Source organism: Wasmannia auropunctata, unplaced genomic scaffold (assembly GCF_000956235.1).
Source record: "Wasmannia auropunctata unplaced genomic scaffold, wasmannia.A_1.0 LD336055.1, whole genome shotgun sequence".
Taxonomy (NCBI): Eukaryota; Metazoa; Arthropoda; class Insecta; order Hymenoptera; family Formicidae; genus Wasmannia; species Wasmannia auropunctata.
The window spans coordinates 1,292,145-1,316,632 of record NW_012026835.1 but is presented as its reverse complement, the minus strand read 5'-3'; the positions used below and the strand labels follow the sequence as shown (position 1 = coordinate 1,316,632).

Sequence of the window (24,488 nt, the reverse complement as noted above, 5' to 3'; positions counted from 1 at the left end):
GTGTAATTTCCACTTGGCGGTGCCACATGTGTGTGCAAAAATGATTTTAGAGATGCGTGCATCTCGTGTCTTCGCGCATTCTGTGCATGATGTAACGCGACATAACCAAAAAAAAAAATCTTACAAAAAATATTTATTGTTTATAGAGAGATGTGTGTATAAAGACACACACACACACACGTCGTTTAAATTGCATCAAGCTAATTCGATGGTTCGTGTTTTGAAATGGGAAATCATACTGCGTGTCAAGTAATCGCAAAATTATTGGCCCATTTACAGTAGCCCGTGATTCCATTACTAAATATAGGATTTATTTTTAGGTTGGAGCTAGTCGTAGTTTGAATCGTGAATCGGTTCCAAAATCGGATTTCTAGGAGGTTTGTAATTCGTATCAGCATAAATGCTGGTTATTTCTGGACGATATCTTGTTCTTAATTATTAAGCAAATTTTACGAGTAGTTTAAACAAATATTGATAGCAACTGTCAATTTTCTAACCAGATTTTCGTGGAACGATAGTTTTTTCTAATTCATATAGTTTTGTGTAGAAGCCAACAATTTAAGCACAATTGTTATAAATTGTTATAAATTTCACTCACTATTATATTACAATTGTAGGAATAAAAATGGCGAATGACATAATAATGAGAGGCAAAGACAGATTACAAGAGATCAGCATGAAATTGGAACAGAGTCACTTGGTGTATCTGCAAACAGACGATAGCCCTTTAAAGCTACAACAACGACATAAATTGGAAGGTATGTATTGTATATTACTAAGTCATCTAATGTAATGTCACAACCCTCTCTTTATATAATAATATTTTAACATAGAAATATATAAATTTCAGGCTTTATCAAGGAATACCTTTGTCTGGTACCCAACGAGAATAAATATGTGTTTCAAGAGACGGCAGATATTTTGCACAGATCAGCAGCAACAGTGACAGATTTCAGTGGATATAGAGCGGCAACTGCTTGGAGTGCAATTTCCTTGTATGCAGCTAATCTATTAGCTCAACCTTGGCGAAAAGAATATAGGATAGTGAGGGTAATTATGTAGAAAATATTTTATCATTTTAGTCTATGTTTCGAAATATCATTTAACAGGTATAAATTTCTTTGAATTGTCTTAGACGTACAGCGGCTATTACAAGCACGAAGTAGAGGCAAATTTAATAGGTGCCGAGTTAATGTTTGAGCAGATGGGCTATAAGCACACTGGTTTGGGTGTACTCACTTTGGAAGGACCAATCGATCCTGACAAGGTTTCAAATGTCAGTAGGGATGCTATTGTGGCTTTTGTGGAATGTCAGGTAAAATGGAAAACGAAAAAGTCAGTGCAACTGATCGATCAATTAAATAAATAACGCAATTATCCAAAAACGTATAAAGAATTGCATTTGTCGATGTCGTATAAAGTTGCCTTTAAATTGCAGATTTTAAAGCAGATCTGGGAAAGCGTGTCGCCGAAGTACACCATCTCTTGGCTGGAGGTGCTGGAGTTTCGTGAGAATCACGTTGGTACGCCAGAGCAGGCCATTCGAGCGCTGAATTATCGTTTTCTCGAAAAGGTGCATCAGAATCGTGCGAAGGTCGATAGCTGTAAGGATTACTATCCACAACAAACTGGCATAGACATCGTGCCGTTGCATCCACCTTATCATCACATTGTACATGCCAATTATAACGCCACAATGCCGTCAACCTGTCAAACAGAGTATCGGCATATCGAAAATACGACGAACATAGCAGTACCGACTAATTATCGATATTATCAACCGATTAATCATAGTTTCATCAATTGTTGCACCAGCTACGGTTGCTTGCCCTCTCATGGGAACAAGTTTTACGGTAATAGCGTGCAATCACCGAATCCATATTGCGCGACATTACCGGCATATGCGGCTCGAGTACCAACTGGAAGACTGATAGAACTTGACGTACCGTCGTCCGTGGCAAATTACGAGAAAATGCACGCTCTCCGTAAACCCATGTCCCACCGGATATCCGACTTGGACGAGGTAGACTTTTACAAACGGCAGTCGAGCGATGGAGATCATTATGAAGTTGGTAAAACTACCGATAGAAAAACGGCTAGCAGATCGAATTCCAGTGCCGGAAGGGACGGTTACGATACATGGGACTTTGTGTACAGAAATCTGGAGAGTTTAGGCTACTACAAGGATCTCGATGATCGAGACGATGTATTACAGCATAAGAAGGAGCTGGATTCTATTCGTGCCAAGCACAAGACACTCAGGCAAGTGGAAAACGAAGACAAGTTTAGTGCGCATAAGATGGAGAAGAGAAAAAGCGGCTGCAGGATCGAGGCGAACGAGATCGATTCGTCCGAAACAAACGGGAAAAATCATCAGGATATTTTGCCTTTTAAGAAGAAATCCTCGTCCTTTGACCTGTCAGATTCGAATAGATATAATACCGATGCATATAATAGAGATAAAAAGCACAACAGTCAAACTCTACCAATTCCACGCACGCACAAATCTTCGGATCAAATAGCGAAAATTGCAGATTCCTTAAAAAATTTTGATATCGCGCAAATGAATAAGCAGAAGAAGGAAGAAGAAGAGGGCGAAAAGAGATGGAATTGCGCCACGTGCACATACTTGAACATGCCCGACCGAGACATTTGCGAAATATGCGCCAAATCGAGATGCAAAGGAAACGAGGACAAGCCACTTGCCAGCGGCGGCAAGGAGTGTCCAAAATGCACGCTGGTAAACGAGAAAAATGTTTCTATCTGTGATGCTTGTCATACCAGTCTGAAGGATTCTCCGACCTATATATAGACAGAACGACTGAAACTTTTTGCAAATAAAAAGATTCTCGCATATTTGCCACAATTTGCAGCAGTTTGCGCGAAGGTACGCGTATTGCGTGTAAGACAAAAATTCTTGATCGAATTGCATATGTATAATATGAATCTTTTTCAACGACCTAAAATGGAACATGAATACAGAAAACTTAAAGACATGATAACGTTAATATAACGCATATAATCTTGATCTATACATATATAGAGAAGGTACAAAGATATTTATTTAAGATTATCTCACACGGAGTAAGGAGAATCTTATAACGATTTTCTTTTTAACATTGTACTAGTATTATTATGTTATGGCCTATTGAGGATGATTATTGAGAGTATTGAGAATAAGTATCAGAGTCATATTACTATTAACTATTAGCGTTATTGTAACGTATTTGACAGTTTGTCATTAAAGAATTAAATTTAATCGAATATTAGGCCAAAGCTTAGAAAATTAATGTTATCAGGATTAATTGAAGAATGATGCGCAAGACGCTGATTACTTATTCGAAAAATATTTAATATATGTTTGTTCTTATATATATCATTGTGCAATCTATTTTGTAACTTAAATTGTTGCTTGGAATTTAAAACAAATTTTGTTCTTTGCAAACAGATTGATTTAATTTAGTTTCTAACAGAGAATACTGCAATAAATTAAAACATTGAATATTGTTACCATAATGAATAAATTTTATATACAATTAACAAAATTATTTTAAAAAATGACGTTTAATTAGAGAGAGAGAGAGAGAGAGAGAGAACTTCGGTTTTCAAATGGTAGTCTATACAATGTTACAAATTAAAGGGAGGTTTTTTAACGAGTTCAATAAAAGAAAATTAAACATTTGCTATAAAAATACAAGAATGTTAAAGCTTTATCAGAATATTATACATACTTATCGCACTATTGGTTGCGGATATTATTGTTATAACTATTGTAATAATGCACATTGTGCTATATAACTAGGAAAAACAATATAAACATAATAAGGATTTAATGTAATTAAATGCATATAGTTTGGAAGTTTCATCGCAGTACGGCAGCATCATCTATATTAATGTGTACCGAAATCGTATAAAAGTAACTGTTCTGTTTATTTAAGAGTAGTAATCACATATTTATTTATTCATACTATACATTCCTTATTGATCGTCAAACTATTAAAACTCGAAATACGATCTGCTTATTAAATACTATTTGTTAACATTACTCTGCAATATTTTTTTCATCTTATTCAACATTGTTTTAGATTGTTGAATGTGTATAAGTTTGTATGTACGTTAGATTCATACAAATAATGTGTTTTCCTAAGCTTACATAATTGTGTGTCGACATTGCGCAAAACGGTACGTAATCGATTAGCTTAGTGTAAAGTGTTTTGAGAAATAATGAAGAGAATTTTGCTCAATAGAAAAAGATCTATAACAATGCTTGAGCTAACGTACTTTAATTTACATTTAATTATCCAGCTTTTTTATTAATAACATAGTGTGGATGAGAGGTTTTTATTGAACTGTGCTGGTTTATAGCCTAATTTAATGCGTCAGAATAATAGAAAAGTGATTCGTGGCGATATTGAAGATTCTTATATAGGCAAGACACTAAGATATTAATAAAATAATTGGCACACTTGAAAAATGAAAAAATTTCGTACAGTAATAAATCCTCGTGCTTTTCTTAATAAATAAAAGTATGTGTTTATATATTTCAGATATATGCTCTATCTCGTGCGCGATATAGCACAAATAATTTTTAAAACTGTTTACAAAAGGCTGATATCGCAACCATAGTAGAATTGATATTTTTTCATCAACAAAATATATGAAAGTATGACAAATAAACAATGAAAAGCATGCATGAACGGTTATATCAACGTAACATCTTGTAGAGTTTATGTGAATTAAATAATTATCCGTTGTATACAAGTAACAAATTTAATGTAATACGCAGACTATATTTCTGTAAAATTTTTATTAGATACATTAGCAGAAAAATCACTTTTATATAAAAACCAGATAATTATTTTTAATAGAATGCATGTATATTTAAATTATTAACACTAAATAAATAAACATGTATATATCTCTGGGAAAATTTCTTATATAATAATTTGATAAAGAAAGGAATAATATGAAATTAATATAGAGAAATATTAATTACTAGCCGTTTTCATGGCTTTTTCTAACAATTTAGAAGCAGCTTGATGAATTTTTTTATCCATTTTATCTGTGATAAAAGAATTTATTTCAGTTGCAGCATATATTAATTATAATGAAAATCATTAATATTTTTACTTACAAATTTTATGTTTTCCTTTCATAGGAAATTGTATTGGTAACATGTAAGAGTTCTCACATATGAAGACATACGGATTATCGTTTTCTCCTTCTGGATATAAATTTCTATATTCTTTTTGAGGTAAAACATCGGTCACTGTTACACAGCCTAACAGGCAGCTCGTAGGATAGGTTTCGGGGAACTTAATTTTTTCTAAAATTATCAAGGTATATAATAATCAAGGATAAAACAAATATTTCTAGATAAATATTTTTTACCAACCATTTTTTAATATGCGATAGGCTTGCTCTATATTAGATATTTCTTCAGAGGAAGGTACTTTAGCAGCCGATGCAATCCATAATCTTCCCCTATGTGAAGAATACCAACTTCTACCCTCGTGACTAATAATGTTAAAATCACATGTTAGCCATCTGCTGATTACATGAATTATTTTTAAATACATTACTCACATCTTTATTCCTGCTACTAGCAAGGATGCATAAGGTTGATGCATGCTCAAACACAGGCCTTGGTCAAACATTTCTAAATACTCTTTATCCTGTATTCTGCTTTCTATATTTTCTTTCCATGTGTGATTTTCTACTTTTTTACTTGTTTCAAATATTCCCATCTCAACAAACTTGATATAGTAACGATATGAAATGAAAAATGTATGATTGTTTAGAATTAGCAATAGAAGTAAACTTCTGACATAATTAATTTATTATCGTTATTTATAAAAGATCTGCAATCTTACTGTTGGACGATCAAATTCTATCGTTGGACAAATGTTCGGATTTTCAAAGTCGTCATATGATATTGTTTCATCAAGATCTTCCGATTGCAAGTTAATGAATTGATCTTCATCAACTACCACTCTTCCCATAAAATCTATAACGACTTTTCTGTCTAAACGCGACGCATGCTTGCGTGCTAATGCTTCATCTTCTTGCTTCTGTAGCTTTTTGCGCTCATCGTGAGAAAGCCAAATGCTATTTGACTGATAATAGTCTGACTCGTCATCGATCACTTTAGTGCGACGAGAACTGTAAATTAAATTTATGACAGTTAATGTATAGAAAATGTTAACTGAAATAACAAATACATACCTATTGCGATCAAATTCAAGAAGTTTGTCCCTTTGTTTAAGAGAATCTTCAAGATCTTTATTTGGTTTTTGATCCATCAATTTATTATACAAATTATCAGCCTGTTTAGTATTGCTTCGAAGTAATATCTGTTCATCTGGAGAACAAACAAGTTCTCCACAAAAGAAACATGGTCCTGAGCCTTCTTGTACACAGACTATTCTTCCACAATTAAGACAATTGTTAATCAATGCATGTCTGTTTGCTTCACAGTCACATTTATGTCTTCCTGAGAAAAAAAATTATCTATACACAAAACATTGCTAGATATATGTATATTATTTGTACAAATTTATTATATAAATTATAAATACCTTTCAACAGAACATTTCCATGAGACAATAAACTGACAAATTTAGTCTTCTTCTTTTCTATCTTTTCAGATTTTATCTCAGGCTTTACAACTTCTTGGACCTAATATACAAAAAGAAAAATGGTACACAAAATGCTCAACAATTTTCTAACACAATTGATTAATCTATTTGTTATATAATCCTCTAAAAAAATATAAAATGTGTACTTGAACATTTTTTTTCCCTTTTGCTTTCCCCTTTTTCTTATCGCTTTGTTTCTTGGATATATTATCGTCGTCATTTGTCTTCTTGTATCTAGTTTCATTATTATAAGAGGCTAAAACAATAATAACAGTGCAATAATTTTAATAATCTAGCAAAATTCTCCAAAATTTACATCTAGATAGAGTTACTCACCGCGTCTCTTTTTCAATTCTGTCACAAATTGTCTGTGACTTGGATTTTCATTATCCAAAAGAGATCTAAGGTATTCATCTAAATCTTTTTCATTTTCCACCTGTAAAATATACCTGAAAAATAGATGAGACGACATTATACAGATACAAATTTTCATTACTCATTTGTACTTACGTGGTTAAATCATTCGGGACCAGAAAATTCAATAATTCGGACAATTTCTCTCGCATCCATTTCTCCATGATTCTTGAACAAATGAATGACAATTTTCAATATAATGTGCAACAATGTCGAAACACTACATGCGATCTTTTTCTAGAAAAATCCGAAAAACGGTTTGCAATGATTGTAATTTGCATTAGGTTAGGTTAGGTAAGGTAGTAGCATACATCATAATATATATATATGTCAATGGTGTTGATATCGCCATTATGTGTCACGCACTGCATTACCATCAATACATAATATATATTGTTCGCATGATAATTTAGCGACTTATATTGGTAATACAGTGCACTTAGTTACGAGTCTTGCAAAATTACCTGAAGGTGTCGTGTTACTTGATATGATTGATTTGGATCGACCCATGCGGCCATGCTCATTGCTCATGTGCACAGTGCACTTGTCCTAACCTCTCGTGCCTCTTTGAGATACGCTTGGATTTGTATATTTTATTATTTTCAATAGTTATCAAATTATTTAGGGATGGGTAAGCATAAGCGGCAGCGACTGAAGCCTCACAAGGAAAATCCCACTGGATTACCGTCTGTTCAGGAGTTCGAGTTAAATGAAGAACTTACGGAAGGAGACAGGGGCAAGATTTTGCAAAACGTTTACGATGATGTGAGCATAGATAGCGATCAGGTTTTATCGATGCGATATGCAGTGTATTAATATATACGTTATTTAAAGTAAAATTAAGTTAATTAAAAGTTGATAAGATTTAATAATAAAATATACAACGAGGATACGACGTCTCTTCTTAATATGTATTTCTTTCTTTCTATCTAGATACAGTCGTGTAATCTCGAAGAGAAATTATCTGCTCTGCAAATATTGGCCTCAATGTCTTGCGATTTTTCTATGGCCAAGCAAATCGCTAAGGATGGAATAGCAAAAATAATTGGTCCACTGTTGATGGATCATAATGTCGCTATACGAGCGAATACCGCACACACTTTGCGGGAAATTGCTGAAAATGGTAGTGAGGAAGTGTGCAATGATTTAATTAGAGATGACATTATAACTCCACTCACTGCATTACTGAGACAAGTATGATACGTTTGTATTAATTATATCCATATATTTATACCTAACACGTTTCAATATTTCTTAATACATAAGATGAATTAAAGTAACAATTACATATAACAAAGTTTTCGCAAAGATATTTTAAAATTGAATAAATTCTCTGTCTATAGTACTATTCAGACTGGAAGCCTAAACAAGCTGTGGACGAAAAAACGACTTTTATTCAAGCAGTAAACTTGTTGCGGACGTTATGCGCAAATGATGAGAGCGCGATCAAGCGAGCTAATGAAGAAGATTTGTTATCATTCTTGATAAGGTTTTTGGATGTTGATATTTATGGAACGGAGATTGTCAGCGTTGTTATACAATTCATGGTATGCTTGACAGAGGAAAATGACGCTGCCATCAGTAAAATTCAACAAAACGAATCAGTTTTCTTTAATCTGTTGGATTTAAAAGTCGACGATGATAAGTCTGCTTTTAAAATAATGCTCCTGAAAACTTGTGCAACTGAGGTATTAATTAATATCTGTCATTGTACAGACAATACTTGGATACATGTATTTCGTAAGGTGTTGCCAGATATCTGATATGCTCACAACCGATCATAGAGAAATGCTGTCTAGCTTAACGTCTATCCTACCACATGAATCCAACGCTTCTTCGAGCGATAAAAAGAAGAAAGTACAAATGAATAGAAACTTATTGGAAATACAGGAACAAGCTTTACAGATCTTGGCAAATTTGTGTATTCAATATGATGAGGACACTGCAAACAATTCTGACACTGATGATTCTGAATCAATGGAGCTCGAAACTGAATGTTTGGATGATGATTCTATGAATGAAGATTTGAAAATAACGGCAACGCTTCCAGTAGAACTAATTGAAATTATGGAAAATTGTAGCTTAATTGAAAAAATTTGGGACAAGACTAAATTTGTAGTGGATGAAATCAGTCAGGAAATATTAGATCAAACTGAAGAAGGAAAGGCTACGTTGAAGCAATTTTACAACATTCAGTGTGCAGCTTATTTATGTTTAAACAATTTATTGTCCAGCATAGAAGAGGTTGATGTTTTTGGAGGCGTTGACAATTTATTTGGGTAGATAAATTCCAAATTCTTTTGAACAATAATAAGAATATTTTTTTTCTTTTCTATTATTTATAATAATTATTGGCTTTTGTTAATTTTGGATATTTTTGCATTTAGGAAATGGATAGATATTGCAGCAGAGTTTAAGCAGATCAGCAAGGATGTAAAACTTGCAGAAGCAAGTACTGCTGCCATGAGAGCCATTCTTCAACGTTTAGTCGAAGTACGAGCGAATGTCGTTAAATTAAATCAATTCATTTCTAACGACATCCAGTCTATGTTAAATGACGTGCTGTCATTTCAATGTGTCAGTACGGATGTCCGCGTTAATATGATAAGGATGCTCTGTAATCTAGCACAGATCATGTTGAATAAGAAAGATTCGAAAAATGATGAAGCAATAAAGGTGATTATTTTCGTGTTTCTTTTGGTTTCTTTTCTGCAAGAGTATCTTTATAGCAATTATTATTTATTTTTGGCAGTTTGTTTCCACATTGTTATTGGACATGGCAAAAACTGAAACTCAAGTATGGGTTGTAGCAGAATCTATAGACGCAATAATGGACATATATGCGGAAGACGAGACTGATTATTTAGCGGCAGATATCAAATTGGTTCCGAGATTGCTATCTGTAATGCCACATTTTAAAAACAAGGTAATTATTTTTTTGTTTGTTGTATCAAATATCAATACATTGATTTGCATATAATTATTTTGTAGATGCACCAACAGAAGAAACAATTACAAGGTGGCACAGTCGTAGTATCAACTGTAAACGCAAACTTAAATAGGTTTATAAAATATAAACAGAAACGAATAGGAATTAAACAAAAATGAACGTGATTAAACGTTGTTGTTTATTCGAGAGATTTCTTCGAATTACACGGATGATGAACGAAAATAGTTTTGTAACAAATAACTTGTGAAATATTTTTGAAGAGCAAGAAAAGTACTCTCGCACTTGTCACTTTATTTTTCTGCACTTTTATAATATTTACTTTAAATGATTTTACTTTTGGGTTTTTAGATCCGGAATAGGATAATGTTTTTTATCACAAGATATTTCTTGACAGTTTATGCTTTATTTCATATCAATAAATAACGAAAATAATAGCTAAATTGTTACAGTAAAATATCAGAAATGAAGATAATGTATAATTATCACTGTATAATTATCAATTAAATAGAAATGCTAAAGTTCTCTGCAGTAAATTTTTTTGCAAAAAAAATATATTCGACGCGTTATGTAAATCATTGCAATCTAAGAAAACAAAGGTACATAATATAGAATGTACTTACAGTCTTTGAATAATTCATATATAATAGATTCATATATGATAAATTACTAAACACAATTATATCCTCAATGCATGTAAAAATCATGAAAACAACAGAATTTCATTGGGAACGGATACGATCGAAGATTTAAGATTTTAAAAAGACTTTCCTCTGTTATCATCGTCTTTTAAATTTTTGTTTTCGTCCTTTGATTTAAATTCAGATGTGTCTCTTAAACTAAGCGCACTGTGTCTCCTGGGTTTTGGTATGGGATTTACTTCGTCCAAAAGCTCGGGTTTATGTTTGATCGGTTCAGAAATGTGTAATTCGATCACTTTTACCGGATCGCGAGACGCTGCGATTGGTATTGGCGAATCCGTTAATCTGACCACATGAATGTCATTCTGTTCACGTGGCAATTTCTTGAATTCCAACTTAACTGGACCAGACGGCCCATCCACCATATTTTCGAAAAAGTGTCGGCGATTCGCCTGGATAGATAATCTGGTGCTCGTTATCGGATCATCGGAACACACATCGTCGATATCTTCTTGCTCATTAGATGCGTTTTTACTTTCCAATGCCTTGATCTGTCTCTCGATCTTTTCAATTTCCTCCTTCACGGAAAAACTGTCGCTTCGCGATAATGTGCTGGACGAACCCTTTTTTCTCAGACAAACTTCATCAGATTCTTCATCAATATCCTTGATGATCTCGATCTTTTCCTGAGACGTTCTTCTATATTCTATATCCACGGAATCTTTCTCGACCGTATCCTTAACAATAATAATGTTTGAGTTCTCATTTACTTTCGACTCGGATTCAGATTTCTCTGATTTTCCATCAGATTCAAGTATTTTTTCTTCCGAAAGATCCTTTTTTTCTTTCTTCTCCTCAGACTCGCAGTTCTTAGAAATGTCACATATTTCATTCCTCCCGGTATTCTTCGTAACATTATCAGACGGCGTGTCTTTAGTAGTTTTCAGATATAATTCCGCTTGCTTCTCTTCTTTCCGGAGCGACGTCTCGTTCAATTCTTCGCAAGGCTTTTTCATTTCATCGATGTTTTCAGTGACCCTGGCGATGTCGATCGGCTCGGTTATTCGGAGTTCAAGTTTACTCGTTTCTGATATAGGTTCTATTTTATTGGCCTCCGCTGCAGATTGACAATTGCCTTCCTGTAAAAACATTATCATTACATCAGTTGTATTTATTACACTCATTTATCAAATATCAATACCGTCATTCAGAAAGTTTATATATCGTACCAGAGGAGTATCCAATTGTTCCTTCTGTTTCGGCGGTTGCGGTGCTCTCCGTTTTTTACGTCCGTACGTACTTGTCGTACTGGTAACGGATATACAACTGTTGATGGACAAATTCGATCTTCTCACAGCGTCCTGGTTGAATCTCTTAAAAACGTAATCCTCGGGCACATTTTCGTTCTCGTCCCTCAGGCTAATGTTACCGGAACGATTTGTCGAATCTTCCTCCAACGTGGTTCCACTCAATCTTTGCGATGATCTATTGCCGAATCTTCGCCTGAAAAAAAAATTGCACATTGTAAGTAAAATTTTTAATTTCGAGCAGAATGTACTGTACGTTTGTTGTATTTTGACATCTTACGTATAACGAGAATTTTTTTTTTATATTATCGGAAAAGATTTTATTTTATCGCTTAAGATTTATGGCAACTAAAGTTTCGAATTATAGTAACTGTCAGAAATATCTACAGAAAAAAAAACAAAGTACAGATGATCTCACATTGGTGGAATCGGGATCTCCTCTGATTTATCGTGACAATTAACACTACCATTTTGCTTGTCTTCGAAATTCAAAGGTGGTATCTTGTCCGTTGGCCTTGGGCTCACCTGTCCAAATCTGAAAAACAAAATTATTGAAAATTTAATTTTAATATTCTAAAAGGAATATTTCTACGAACATCTTTCAGGGATTATAAAATTATTTTAATATTATTCTATTCGAATATAAATCAATAAAGTAAGTTTCTTATAAATACATTCTTGTAGAATATTGTTTAAATGTCGATTTTAATTCTGCGAAATTTACCTTCTGGCTGGTGGTTTCGGAGTAAGATTAACGCTCATGATAGACGTTGTAGTATTTTGAGGATTTCCATCACTGATCTTAGCAGGATCTCCGTTTACCGTTAAATTCGAGCTATATCTTGAGGTGTTGTCGAAAGTGTACTTCCTTCTCCTTGTCAAAGTTCCCAAGGCTTCATCAAATTCTTGCTGATCCTTAGACAGTCGTAAAGGTGCTGTCGGTCTGTCATAAGGTTCTCTTTTGTACGTAGTCGAGACTACAATATAAGTGTGGTAAGTTGTATTTTATTTTATATTTTTTTATAAAATATATTATTTATTACATAATATTACATTTTCTATACTTAATATTTCACAATATATAAAGTAATAAATCGCGCGCGCGGATATGTATGTAAATTGTACAATTATTTTTACAATTAAAAAGCTTATTTTTCAGATTTTTATTTTATTTTAAATTTAAAATATAAACACAAAATTACATTAAATTAGTGAATACATACTTTTGAAGTGTATTAAATCGTCCTTTAAAAACATCGAAACAATTAAAACAATTTGAAAAAGAAATTGTTCATTTATTATTAAAATTACGCGTGTACTCTTTCTAATATATTAATTAATTTTAATATTTTATCTTATTTTAAATTAATGTGTTTTATATAGGAGTCGAGATTATGCAATTAAATTTCGGATAGACAAACCTGTTGTAATCGTCGACCTCTTTTCCACCGATTCTGGATTTTCTTTGCGCTTTCCAAACAATCCATTCCTAAATGTAAAGATCGATATTGAATTAATTGTCACATTAACTACATTGTTACTTTTATATTGAATTATAATAGAAAGAGCTGGATGATATTTAATTTAATATACAATTAAAATTGCACACACTATAAGATTATACATATATTAAAATTATAATCGCGTTAATAATAAAATTAAAGTAACATATTATTCATTTAAAAGCGCTCTGATTCCGCAATAGGCGATAGTAATAATCATGTTGCGCGTTTTGCGTTGCCTTAACGGATCTTTATGCGACGTTTACGCACACGCAAAGATGACGAGATTGCGAGGCTCATCGTTTGACATACTTTGGACATATGTTAGAAAATTCATAACGTGCTACGTCATCATTGATGTCTTGCAAATTTTTGCAAACTGCGTCGATTAAGAATCTAAGTCGGAATTAAAATATTGTATTATAAATTCTATATGAATTTAGGAATAATTATAAAAACTTTCAAGGAACTTTGTGTCATCAGGCGATACTTGTCTTACAAACATATTCTTATTTTAATCTATCTATTGCTACAGGCACGCGTTTAGAATTGAATACATACTAATTGATTTACTGCGTAAAAATTAAAAAAAAGGTGAAAAAGTGAATTTTCCAAACACGTGCGTGAATGACACAAAGCCTTCCTATGCACATTTGCAGTTAAAAGCGTTGTACGATTATATTCATCCTCATTTCGCTTAATATCACTTCCACTTTGTCGACGATCACGGCCGATAATTTGAAGCGTACGTTATATTCGCTATTGTACGTACGCGCAACGTGTGTTAATTCAACTTTCGATTCGATAATGATGCTCACGGCGCAGATTCTTTGGTTTTCTTCGCGCAGCTCTGATTAGTTCGATTATTCCGATTGCTAATCAGACCAGAACTTAATTTAATCTTGATGAAAGTATTTTTTTTTTAATCACGTGAATAATGCGAGAGTATACCTACACGCGGAATAATTTTCTGTAAAAATATAGCGTGACTTTCGTATAGTGGAATTGTGTGTGTAACAATTGTGTGCGGGTAGTTAATTGTTTCGCTTCTCTGAAAAAACTGTAGGGAATATTGAAAATGGAAAAACAGAGTACGAATCAATTTTCAAAAGAGTACTGTTATATTTCGTAATATCAATGTGGTCTTATGCGTTGTTTCATCGTATGCCCTCTTTGTAAAAGTTATGAAGAAAAGTTTCACGCAATCACACTTGTATTTTATTATAGCACATCATATAAGAATAATTGCTAACGGCTAATAATACTTATTTAAAAATACCAACTCACCAAGTCGATTTGATCGAGAAGCTGTTCGATCTTTTCTTTCGGCTTCTGCCAAACGTCCAGAACTTGTGTCTGGATTCTTTCGACGATTTACCCTCGTGATGTACTTGCGGCTGAGAACTTGTCGTGTCATCGTTGAACGGATTCAGATGTTCCGGATAATCATAGATCGATACGCTAGGCCGTCTGGGCCTCGAAGACGACATGATTCACCCGTCAAATTTCGATCGTCGTCGAGAAAGATATTAAGCGAAATGCCACGTGGAAGTCATCGATTTCTTGTCATAACTCCTGCCGCAATCCTGCAAGCTATTGTAATTTCACGAAATAATCTATATTAAAAATTTGCGTAAGAATTTTTATACGTTGGCGTATGACAAAAAAGAGGCACACAATAAAAAGTATTCAAAACGAAATGTAATTGCAGTAAATACATGTAATTGAAACCAATTAGGTAAATGTAATTAAGATAAAAGTGATAAAATTTCTCTGCTCATTGTCAAATGTGCACTGTCATGACACGCGAAAATGATAAAGTTTGTCAAGACATTCGCGATTAATTACTAACTATACGTTGATGAGCTATCGTCAGTCCGATCAGTGCTAGGCGATGAACGAGAGGAAAGCGATTTGGAGCGATATAATTGCTGGATGTCCGTGCGTGCATTCATCGTTCACGACAATTGCTAAGTTCAAATTGAATGACCCTACCAAATAGAACCGATGAACGACCGATACTGCGGCTACATATTGACGATGGGATTAATTTACTAACTCAATGACGATAAAAAGCTGTAAACACTCTCGCGTCACGCTAACCCGGTTAACAAGACATCTTCTAATCGTCTGCTGAATTACAATGCGCGAAACAACTGTATGTCGTTTGCATAATGTTATTATTGCTTGCAAATTGCGTCTCTCGTTTTTCCGATTGCATAGCACGGTAGATTAATTTTATCTTTTTTTCCTCTCTTTCAGCATCTTCAATCGAAAATATAATTTTTCGATTTTATTTCTTTAATTTTAACATGCAAGTAAATATTCAATTGCAATTTTGAAAATTATGTATCGTTATTCATCAAAAAGTTTTATGAGTTTAATTTTAAGCATTTAAAGATTTTTCTTCAAGCGGAATAAAAAAGTTGACACTTCAAAAGACGTTGTGAATTTTGCGATGCGAAGAAGACGAACGAATATGTACGCATGCATCGGACTAAAATGCATCGTATGAATCGGCACGTACAAATAGTGTCTAACAAATGCAATTAGCTCAATTAGTTCACCGTCGCGCTCCGTTTTGTTCAATTCGTGCACTGCCTCGCGATTCGAAATCGCGTTCGATATATCGTGCGTAAATTTCGAATACGATTCTATTTTGTGACGAATGATGAGCGATGCACGACAAAATGCAAAACATGCTTGAAGGTTTTATGCTAATATATACACGATCGCGCTCACGAATGCAAGTCTTTGTATTAATTGTAGAAAGAGAGAATAAGTAAAAAATATATATGTATGTTTTACGAATTTATGAGATAAAGAAAAACAAAAGATTAACCACAATCATGTGCATTTTTTTTTTTATATCAAATTAATATTTTTCACATTCTTTTCAAAAAAACTCAATATTGATGAATGACAAATCGCGTTGCAGAAAGCACTGAATTCCACTCCATTGATTGTATGAATATTGGCAGTTGTTTTAGAATATATTAACCCAAGTGAACTGTACTATAAGGCACGCGATTATTCCATAACGATCGGAATCATCTCGATGGATGTCTGCAGCGCGAGTCAGCTATACAAGATGTCCCAGACCTTTCACCTTTGGATTCTTTGACTAATTTGGAATTTGGAATTGACGCTTCCCCAGCCAATATCGAGAAAAGTCATCGTATGCGCCGTAATTTGTGTTAAATTAAATATCTCTATAATTATCCACACATTTTGTAAATCTGTTATATGTAAGTAGAAATCGTTTTTTAATTTAGAATATAATTTTGCTATCTGATTGCACCTTTGAACTTGCACTTCATTTTCAAAACATTTTCATTTTCGATTACTTATAACTTAAAAATTTGTTGCTAATAAAATGACTTAAAATCATTTGAACCTCCGATCTCAAATTATGGTAGAATTAACTTTAAATTGATAGGTGAAAGGTAGATCTGGGATGCCTCCATACATTTGCATTTGCGCGTAGATTATTAGTCTTCAAACGCAATCGATTAATCGCTGCAGATTATGACGTAACTATATGATGCACGAGTTTCGCAATTCGATTGTAGCACGTGCAACGAGCGAGTTGAAAAAAGATCTCCTTGTATATCGAATTAACACGCGTCGTTTTCCCGTTGCTTATGTACTTGCCGTCTATAATGCAACATAGTATGTACATATTTGTGAGAAACGACTGGAGCATGTCGCTAACGTAACGTACATAATAGGAAGGTACTAAATAGTTGGACGTAAGGAAGCGAGCTTCTTTCGCAAAAAAGCTACGACATTTTTCTTTGCGTGTTATTTGTCAAATACGTTCCGATAAATTGCGTCCCGATCATAATTTGTCTGTATATTTTGGAGCTTCAGGACGCCACAAGTAAAATTATATTATTTCAAAGATCCGCTACTCAGCAAATTTCAGCGCAAAGAGGATTTAATCTAATCTCTCGCTGTTGACGAGAAGCATTTCACTAGTACAAGCAAATGCCCTCGCACTTGGTTTAATCGGAGCATGCTATGACGCGGAATCGATCGCTGATTTCGATAAAAACTGCGAAAAGGAGTATCTCTCTACCCGTCTCTACCTGTGTCGTCGGACACCTCGAAACCGGATAGCTAAAATAAATAGATAACAAAATGGCATATTGGCAAACGCGAGATAATTTTTTATGTGCCGATAAATTTATATTTTAAGTTGGCAGCAAAGCGTGTTGTTTAGACTGCAATAATAAAATTGAATCGATGATTACGATCGACGTTCCATTTAATTGCCAGCTGTGTATAATTGATACACGATGTCTAAGTTTGGCTGATGACTCATCGCGCCGTGCAACTGAACTCGCGTGGACGACAATGCAACTTATCTCATTTTCATCGCGGTTTACTTGAGGTGTCGATATATTGTGATTAAAAGTCACATAGATTCGGCGATATATAAATATCCGTATAATGAATTTATCGTTTAAGTCTTACTGAGCCTTCTTTTCTGCGAATTTTTCTTACATCAGAAATTAATTTTTATATATAATTTTCGTATAATATTATATAAAGTTTAAAATATATAATAAATATACATTCGAATAAAGTAATATATTACAATATCGTTGCATGCACGAGTAATTTGAGAAAAATTTTATGTCTATATGAAAAAAAAAAGCATGACATATAATTAAATTTAACGCTGAGCATATAAGTATGTCTCGATCATGGATGCGCATAAAGCAAAGTCCAAAGGACTGTAAGGAAAGTCGAAAGAACTTGTAAGAAAACTTGGAAAGTTTTTATTAAAAGTGGGAAAAGTGATAATCGCGCCTCGGGTGAAAACGCAGCGATTTTCTGGCTCCGACCCAGAATCACGGCCGTTCTATTTCACCGATGATATTTTTGGATCTTAGGAAATTTAACGGGGAATTATATCATATAAACGCCTGCACGATCGCTCTTCTCCAGAACATTATGGTTTTCATGTGTTTTCGGAAATTTTTCTTTCGTTACAATAAGAACAAAAAATTACGGTCATTAATGCACGCAAAAAATTACGTTCTGTATCTCATTTACAACAACTCGCGAAACGAGTTTGTAAAGTTAACGATAAAGGTAAAGGCACGATCGGAGTACTTTTTCGAAGAAAAATCGATTTAACTGTAATTTCTACGAAACTGCCGTAAGTACTGCGAAATTGACATATTTCTCGTACGTTTTTTTTTTATATCTTGAACATGCATTGATATCGCCGTTTTAAAATACACCTTTTTATTTGTAACTTGTTTTACTTGTAGATAGTGTTATCTCTGAACGACAGTAAGATTCAAAGATTTTATTTTTTCCTCTAAAATTTTCTACAAGTTACAATATATGTAGAATCGAAATATGTAATGCAGATAGAAACAGCTATTAACATTTCTTTATCGCGGATGTATACAACGGTATGCTATGACACTGATATGCATTTCGTGCTAACAATAAGCTATATCGACGCAACTATCGATTGGTTGTAACTTGTCATGGATTTCTATATATATATAAAAAGCTATAAAATTTACTACTGCATCATTAATGCACCTTTCAATCTAAGCAGCATGTAAGCACAATTATCGGTTATTAAACTTCAGAAAAACTCCATTAACGATTGTTCGAGAATCGAAAGTCGTCCGAAAATAGAATCTCGTTGTAATCCGCATTCTCGGCATGAGTCGTGATCGGGAAAGTATTTAGAAATTTCGTTCTCAATGAATTCTATGAATCGCGTGAGCAGATATTCACTGCAGGATAGATCATCATTAAAAAACTTTATTATGAACAAAACGGACAAAGGATTTGCATCGGACATTGTTTCATGGTTTCACAATTACGGAAGCAAACGTGTGATTCGCTTACAAATCTGTCAAGTTTTATACCGTATATTATTTCATTGGCAATTTTTAGGTATGACGATAACAGTGACTTGCAACGATTATATACGTTGTCGCGAGTCGCGAGCGACTTTACGTATACGTACGTCTTATCGTGATTTATATTAATATTAAGCCCACAATCGTGGATGTATTCGATTCTCGTGTCTCCAAGGCAACTCATCCAAACATCATCGGTATCTTATTCATTCTACAAAAGCTCGGGTGTATAACTATACTGGACTTTCGTAAGTGCAACACTTTGCATGTCTATAAAACGCAACGATTCATCATCGTATCAGAAAAACGTCATCAAGCAAAACGGAAACAGTGACATTTGCATTTTGATATACTCGCGCGATACCCATAAGAGACTGAACAAGAGACTTGTCGAAGACATTGTACTTACGTAAGTATGCGTGTGTGCTGATCGCAGCGACGTATCACTTTGGATTTTTGCAAAGACGCGATTTAACGAAGCACGAAACACTTTCACGTAACTGATCACGACTGAACTGAGGAGACACACGAGCATATAAATCAAAGTTCAACGTGTGGAACTATGAGCGAACGAACAACATAAATAACCCTCCTATCTTTACGAGCCACGCCGGCCAACTGCGGCAGTCTGCTGCGGCCGCTGCCGGTCGCATCCACATTCGGCCACTATCGTGATTCTTCGATCATTTTCGCGTACACGTGAATTTCGCGCCGTGTTCGACGATAAGATAAAAAGACCAGATTGGTCGGCAGGAAAACTCGGCGCGGAAAATTCGAACCAAAAATTCTTATTCTCACACATAATTTGTGTTTAGATTCGTACCTCCGTAAGGCTAACTTATATTAATTTTATGTCATTCTTATTATGTTTATTTTATTTCATATTAACTAACGTTTTATCGTACTATCTTTGTGACTTATCAATATATAAAATGATTTTTAAAAAAATTATCAATTAGTAAAAACTTATAAACAAATTTGAAAAATATTGCATTATATAAATAAGTGAAATTATTTCATTTACTGCAAATTTCTCTTGAGAACTTTAGATTTCTGGGAAAAATGTTTGATAAATAAAAAATGATGAATATAATTAAAATTTCTACCAAAATTTCTACCAAATGTTCGCTTAATAAATTGTTACCGACGCTGACTAATGCTGACTGTATGCAAGCTCGCGCATTTCTAGGCGCAGGTTTATCGCGTAGGTAGGCGTTAGTGGAACTGGCTTGGAAAGTTGCACAAGAAAAGACACAACTTAGTAAGTAAAAGTATACACATGTCCATATTTTACATCGAGAGATTTAAAAGTATTCGCAAATTAAATCTAAATTTCTCTTCCGAAAAAATATTGTCCAAATTTCTTTAATCTCCAATTATATATTTAAACTCTAAACAAATTTTTTTGAAATTTTATTAAAAAGCTTACTCAACAAGTAAGCGTTCAATAAAAAAGTCTGCGATAACGCAAACTTATGTAGCTGCAGGCAAATGCTATTTTATCCGTATGATGTAACGCGCGTTCGTATGTTGAATCAATAGTGTAGAAACGCGGAATTGCAGAAGCTACATCTAGAAATCTTTTTTCTTGATATTCTCTTCATGTCACGGTTATCGTATGGCATTGCAAAATAAGGCAGTGATCTCAATAAACGCAATATCTGCATATCCAATGAGTGTATTTCGATCGATGACAACGACACGAAATGCTATTTAATTGTAAGTAACGCGTGATATCTTTTTATCCGGATAGATACTTTATCAACACTGAATAATACTTTACAAATTCGCATAATCAATAACGTTCATTGTTTTGAATAAAACGAAATCTCAGTTACCTCTTAACTTCATGACATAATTAATTCATCTCACAGTTGCGGGAAACTTATTGCCAAATGCAAACAATTTATCCCATACTATATCTCGATTCAATTCTGTACTGATTACATCGCCAAACTGATAAGATAGCAGTTATCGTGCTAACTTTATTCAGTTCGTTCGTAATATTCGCACAAGGCGTCTAAATCTGTTATATTTGATAAAATCTAGAAAAAAGCCGAGAAAATCACGAGTCATTTTATAGACAATATTATTGTTTCAAAAAATGGGCGTCTAAATCTGTTATAATTGATAAAATCTGAAAAAAGTTAGAAAATCACGAGTCATTTTATGTACAATGTTAGTGTTTAAAAAAAGGGGCATCTAAACGGCCAGTTATAATTGATAAAATCTGAAAAAAGCCAGAAAATCACGAGTAATTTTATATACGATATTAGTGTTTCAAAAAATTCACAAAATAAATTGATAAATAAAATAAATAACGTTGCATATCAGCGCCTTGAGATAGATCTGTGAATCTTTTGAAATCATTAGACTTCATTATCCTATAATTCGAGCATTGTATGCGAGCATAATGGAGTTGGCTTTCAAGAGTAGCGGCGCAATGAAACTCGCTATTGAAAATAATTATGAGATGATCCCGATGATACAAAAAGTTTATCGCAAAGGATCTTTTTATCTTTTCGTCTTTCATCAGATCTTTTATCTCATTTTTTATCTTTGATGATTGACCTAGTAAGACGACCTTGTTAATAAATGAAAAGGGGAAGATTATATTTTTAATAAATATTACATTAATTTTTATTACAATAAAGCATTTTAAATTGCTACACAAAGCTAAGATTAATCAGTAAAAAGTAACTAAATCTTCAAGAATATTTTATAAATTGTAATCTTTCTTTTGTTATCGAGAAGTAATTGAAATATTGAAGTAATGAAATATTATGATTTTATCACGCGTACTTTTTTCATTTTGAATTACGAAGTAATTCACGATACTTCAATAAAGATCAGTCTGGATGACTCATTTTCCTTGATTCTGTCCGATAGATCAGCAACGTTAGAAATGGTCGTCATACGTGGCGTGTTATTATAAAAAAATGCAACAATTAGAATTGTTAACGCTAAAAGTGATTTGATTAGTGGCATTTGTCCAAATAAAGAACATTGTATTTGCGAAATGGTAGCATAGAAATGTCGGTGCAGTACAAAAATGTATTCATAAATTAGGAAGATCGCGCGAAAACGCGTTGCACTAATTCTTACATAACAATGGTCAGAAATCGAGACCCTTCTCTCAATGCGCGAATACGTGACTCTGTCGGTGTATATATACACACACGGTAAATGGCTCAGTGACTATGCAAATTTAAGTGCAGGAAGATCCATCCGTTTGTTAAACGCGATGAAGGCCTCGTCGCGTTAACCCACGCGATTTTTTTTATTTTAGCGTCGCGCGCAAAGTGAGAGCGCAAGAAAATCTTGATTATAGCTGAAGATAAACTATGCGTGACTCGCATAAAACCTCATCTTTTTAAAGACTTGAAATAAGAGTGAAATCAAATGTCAAAATTATTTTTAAAATACAATTTTCATTTCAAGAGTTTTCATTTGCCTATAAATTATACAAATATAGTCTACAATTTCATCATCATAATCATTTTACAATTAGTCAGATGTTACGAAGAAATAGGACGAGAACTTAGCTCCAAAATAAAATCTTTTAGGGAGAATATTGTAGGAGAGGTTGTTGTAGAAATATTAAAAATATTAAAATGCAAGAAATAAACGATAATATATCTTTGGAGATGCAACAAGAAGTCGACATAATATGTAAGCAGAAAGAAGGTCAGGTGAAAGAAGGGTCGTTAGAAAACAACATACAAGTGATTAAGGATGTAAAAAACCCTAGAAGCCACGAGGAAATAAATGGAAGAGTCATGACATTTTTGCATGAGAAAGGTTTGAGTGAAAATCTTATCAAAACATTGATAATTAATACTGGTCTTACGGATGAACATGTCAGGTTAGCTGGAATCAATAAATTTCATGTGTATTTTATGTTAATCAGAATTGAAGTTTATAACCAAAATGTTGTAAAATAAATTTTATCGTCGTAATATAATATAAAATATTGAAAAAAATAATGTATATAAACATAAATAAATACGAAGAAATCGATGGCTTATTTTTCGTCCATTTTCTCCCCCTAACTCTTTTATTTCCTTTACTTTCTCAGACTTTTAAAGACTCTAAATTTAAGTGATGACGATATCGACAATTTGCAAGATTTATGGCAAGCAAAGATCGAAGTCAATAAAAGCAGCGATTCTATTAATTCTACGTCTAGCAGTTCATCGTCTAATGACCATCATGCACAATTGTCACCGAATAGCATCTATCTAAAAAAGGTTTTGAGTAAACTTTTGATCCGAGCTCTTTGTGAAATTGTAGCAAAGAAACCGGCCGATCCTGTGGAGTATCTAGGCCACTGGCTACTCCATTATAAAGTCAGTTAATTTTAGAATACAAAAATCTTTTATTAAAATATTAAATGCGGACAAAAAAAATTTAAGATTACATTTATTCGTAAAGACAAAAATATTACAGAATCTATATAAGAATATCTTCATAGAGTAACGCTTTTTATATGTAAGAGAAATAAATCTTTAGATTTGTGAGGAACGAGCTATGCAACAGAAAGAATCCGAGTTGGAACGATCGCTTTCAATCGATCGAGAAAAATTGACACTGAAAGTATGAGCGTAATATATCTTGTGCGTTTTCTCTTTATATTGTTAAGTTGTATTTTTATCTGAAAGATATTTGCTTCGTTTAACAGAAAGTCGAAGATGAAGAGGCTTTTTTTATCGAGCGAAAGGACGAAGAGGAATATGGCGAGGACCGGAATTATTTCGATTCTGGCAATTTATGAATCAAATACAGGCGCTCTTTATTATTTTGGTTTAATAAGCGAATTAAAGAAAAAAGAAATTGAATAGACAAATTTACTTACCGATGTTTAACCTTCTGCTGTCTCTCGTCCATGCTTCATCATGTCGCAAAGCGATTGAAGGACATAAGTATATATTGTTGTTGTTGTTAATGTGATTGTCCCAAACGTGACCAAATTCTAACTTGTTACTCTCCATCTTTTATATACGATACACATACACACGCACACACTGAACTTTGTATGTATGATTAAATAACAATAAAAATTTGATGAACATAAGACGATTCGAATGCGATGTTATATCTGAAAAGTATTTACAACTCAGACGAGTTAGGCTAGAATTTTTC

At 33.4% G+C, this 24,488-nt stretch overlaps 5 protein-coding genes across 7 annotated transcripts; 3 read left to right on the top strand and 2 right to left on the bottom strand.

Annotated features, from left to right (window-relative positions):
* Positions 1-52: 52 nt before the first annotated feature.
* On the top strand, positions 53-3,445 carry LOC105450855 (protein tamozhennic). Of its 2 annotated transcripts, none has more exons than XM_011690927.1 (6): positions 53-211; positions 321-377; positions 618-758; positions 851-1,050; positions 1,136-1,315; positions 1,439-3,445. In XM_011690927.1, exons 3-6 carry the CDS (start codon positions 626-628, stop codon positions 2,810-2,812), a joined length of 1,887 nt encoding a protein of 628 aa, XP_011689229.1. In that variant the 5' UTR covers positions 53-211; positions 321-377; positions 618-625; the 3' UTR covers positions 2,813-3,445. The 2 variants fall into 2 exon arrangements, with proteins under 2 accessions (XP_011689229.1, XP_011689228.1); XM_011690926.1 differs by having other exon boundaries at positions 53-249.
* A 1,543-nt stretch (positions 3,446-4,988) lies between these two features.
* LOC105450854 (activating signal cointegrator 1) lies at positions 4,989-7,371 on the bottom strand. The gene is made up of 10 exons (XM_011690925.1): positions 7,149-7,371; positions 6,975-7,087; positions 6,785-6,894; positions 6,579-6,678; positions 6,226-6,493; positions 5,874-6,162; positions 5,587-5,756; positions 5,396-5,517; positions 5,135-5,326; positions 4,989-5,062 (listed from the first exon to the last, which is right to left on the bottom strand). The coding sequence occupies exons 1-10, from the start codon at positions 7,214-7,216 to the stop codon at positions 4,989-4,991; spliced, it is 1,506 nt and encodes a 501-aa protein (XP_011689227.1). The 5' UTR covers positions 7,217-7,371.
* Positions 7,372-7,560: 189 nt separating this feature from the next.
* On the top strand, positions 7,561-10,274 carry LOC105450851 (HEAT repeat-containing protein 3). Its single transcript, XM_011690924.1, is given in 7 exon segments — positions 7,561-7,817; positions 7,986-8,246; positions 8,396-8,805; positions 8,807-9,331; positions 9,440-9,728; positions 9,805-9,978; positions 10,044-10,274. Coding segments are annotated over 7 exon segments (1,914 nt in total). The 5' UTR covers positions 7,561-7,679; the 3' UTR covers positions 10,161-10,274.
* A 111-nt stretch (positions 10,275-10,385) lies between these two features.
* LOC105450848 (intracellular protein transport protein USO1-like) lies at positions 10,386-24,485 on the bottom strand. Of its 2 annotated transcripts, none has more exons than XM_011690920.1 (7): positions 24,202-24,485; positions 14,737-15,042; positions 13,369-13,436; positions 12,672-12,924; positions 12,366-12,482; positions 11,870-12,143; positions 10,386-11,779 (listed from the first exon to the last, which is right to left on the bottom strand). In XM_011690920.1, exons 2-7 carry the CDS (start codon positions 14,937-14,939, stop codon positions 10,757-10,759), a joined length of 1,938 nt encoding a protein of 645 aa, XP_011689222.1. In that variant the 5' UTR covers positions 14,940-15,042; positions 24,202-24,485; the 3' UTR covers positions 10,386-10,756. The 2 variants fall into 2 exon arrangements, with proteins under 2 accessions (XP_011689222.1, XP_011689221.1); XM_011690919.1 differs by lacking the exon at positions 24,202-24,485 and adding an exon at positions 19,756-19,988.
* Positions 22,181-24,417, top strand: LOC105450849. Its single transcript, XM_011690921.1, has 4 exons — positions 22,181-23,211; positions 23,425-23,695; positions 23,859-23,942; positions 24,028-24,417. The coding sequence occupies exons 1-4, from the start codon at positions 22,961-22,963 to the stop codon at positions 24,118-24,120; spliced, it is 699 nt and encodes a 232-aa protein (XP_011689223.1). The 5' UTR covers positions 22,181-22,960; the 3' UTR covers positions 24,121-24,417.
* Positions 24,486-24,488: the final 3 nt, after the last annotated feature.

Bases quoted from the DNA above. Each gene is read 5' to 3' on its own strand.
- LOC105450855 (XM_011690927.1), top strand. From the start codon at position 626: ATGGCGAATGACATAATAATGAGAGGCAAAGACAGATTACAAGAGATC. The intron at 1,051-1,135 runs GTAATTATGTAG...GAATTGTCTTAG, and splicing joins AAGAATATAGGATAGTGAGG to ACGTACAGCGGCTATTACAA. The intron at 1,316-1,438 runs GTAAAATGGAAA...TTTAAATTGCAG, and splicing joins TGGCTTTTGTGGAATGTCAG to ATTTTAAAGCAGATCTGGGA.
- LOC105450854 (XM_011690925.1), bottom strand. From the start codon at position 7,216: ATGGAGAAATGGATGCGAGAGAAATTGTCCGAATTATTGAATTTTCTG. The intron at 6,895-6,974 runs GTGAGTAACTCT...TTATTGTTTTAG, and splicing joins AGAATTGAAAAAGAGACGCG to CCTCTTATAATAATGAAACT. The intron at 5,757-5,873 runs GTAAGATTGCAG...TACTATATCAAG, and splicing joins TAGAATTTGATCGTCCAACA to TTTGTTGAGATGGGAATATT.
- LOC105450848 (XM_011690920.1), bottom strand. From the start codon at position 14,939: ATGTCGTCTTCGAGGCCCAGACGGCCTAGCGTATCGATCTATGATTAT. The intron at 13,437-14,736 runs GTGAGTTGGTAT...CTTTACATTTAG, and splicing joins TTCTCGATCAAATCGACTTG to GAATGGATTGTTTGGAAAGC. The intron at 12,144-12,365 runs GTGAGATCATCT...TTTTTTTTTCAG, and splicing joins GAGATCCCGATTCCACCAAT to GCGAAGATTCGGCAATAGAT.
- LOC105450849 (XM_011690921.1), top strand. From the start codon at position 22,961: ATGCAAGAAATAAACGATAATATATCTTTGGAGATGCAACAAGAAGTC. The intron at 23,212-23,424 runs GTTAGCTGGAAT...TTACTTTCTCAG, and splicing joins CTTACGGATGAACATGTCAG to ACTTTTAAAGACTCTAAATT. The intron at 23,943-24,027 runs GTATGAGCGTAA...TTCGTTTAACAG, and splicing joins GAGAAAAATTGACACTGAAA to AAAGTCGAAGATGAAGAGGC.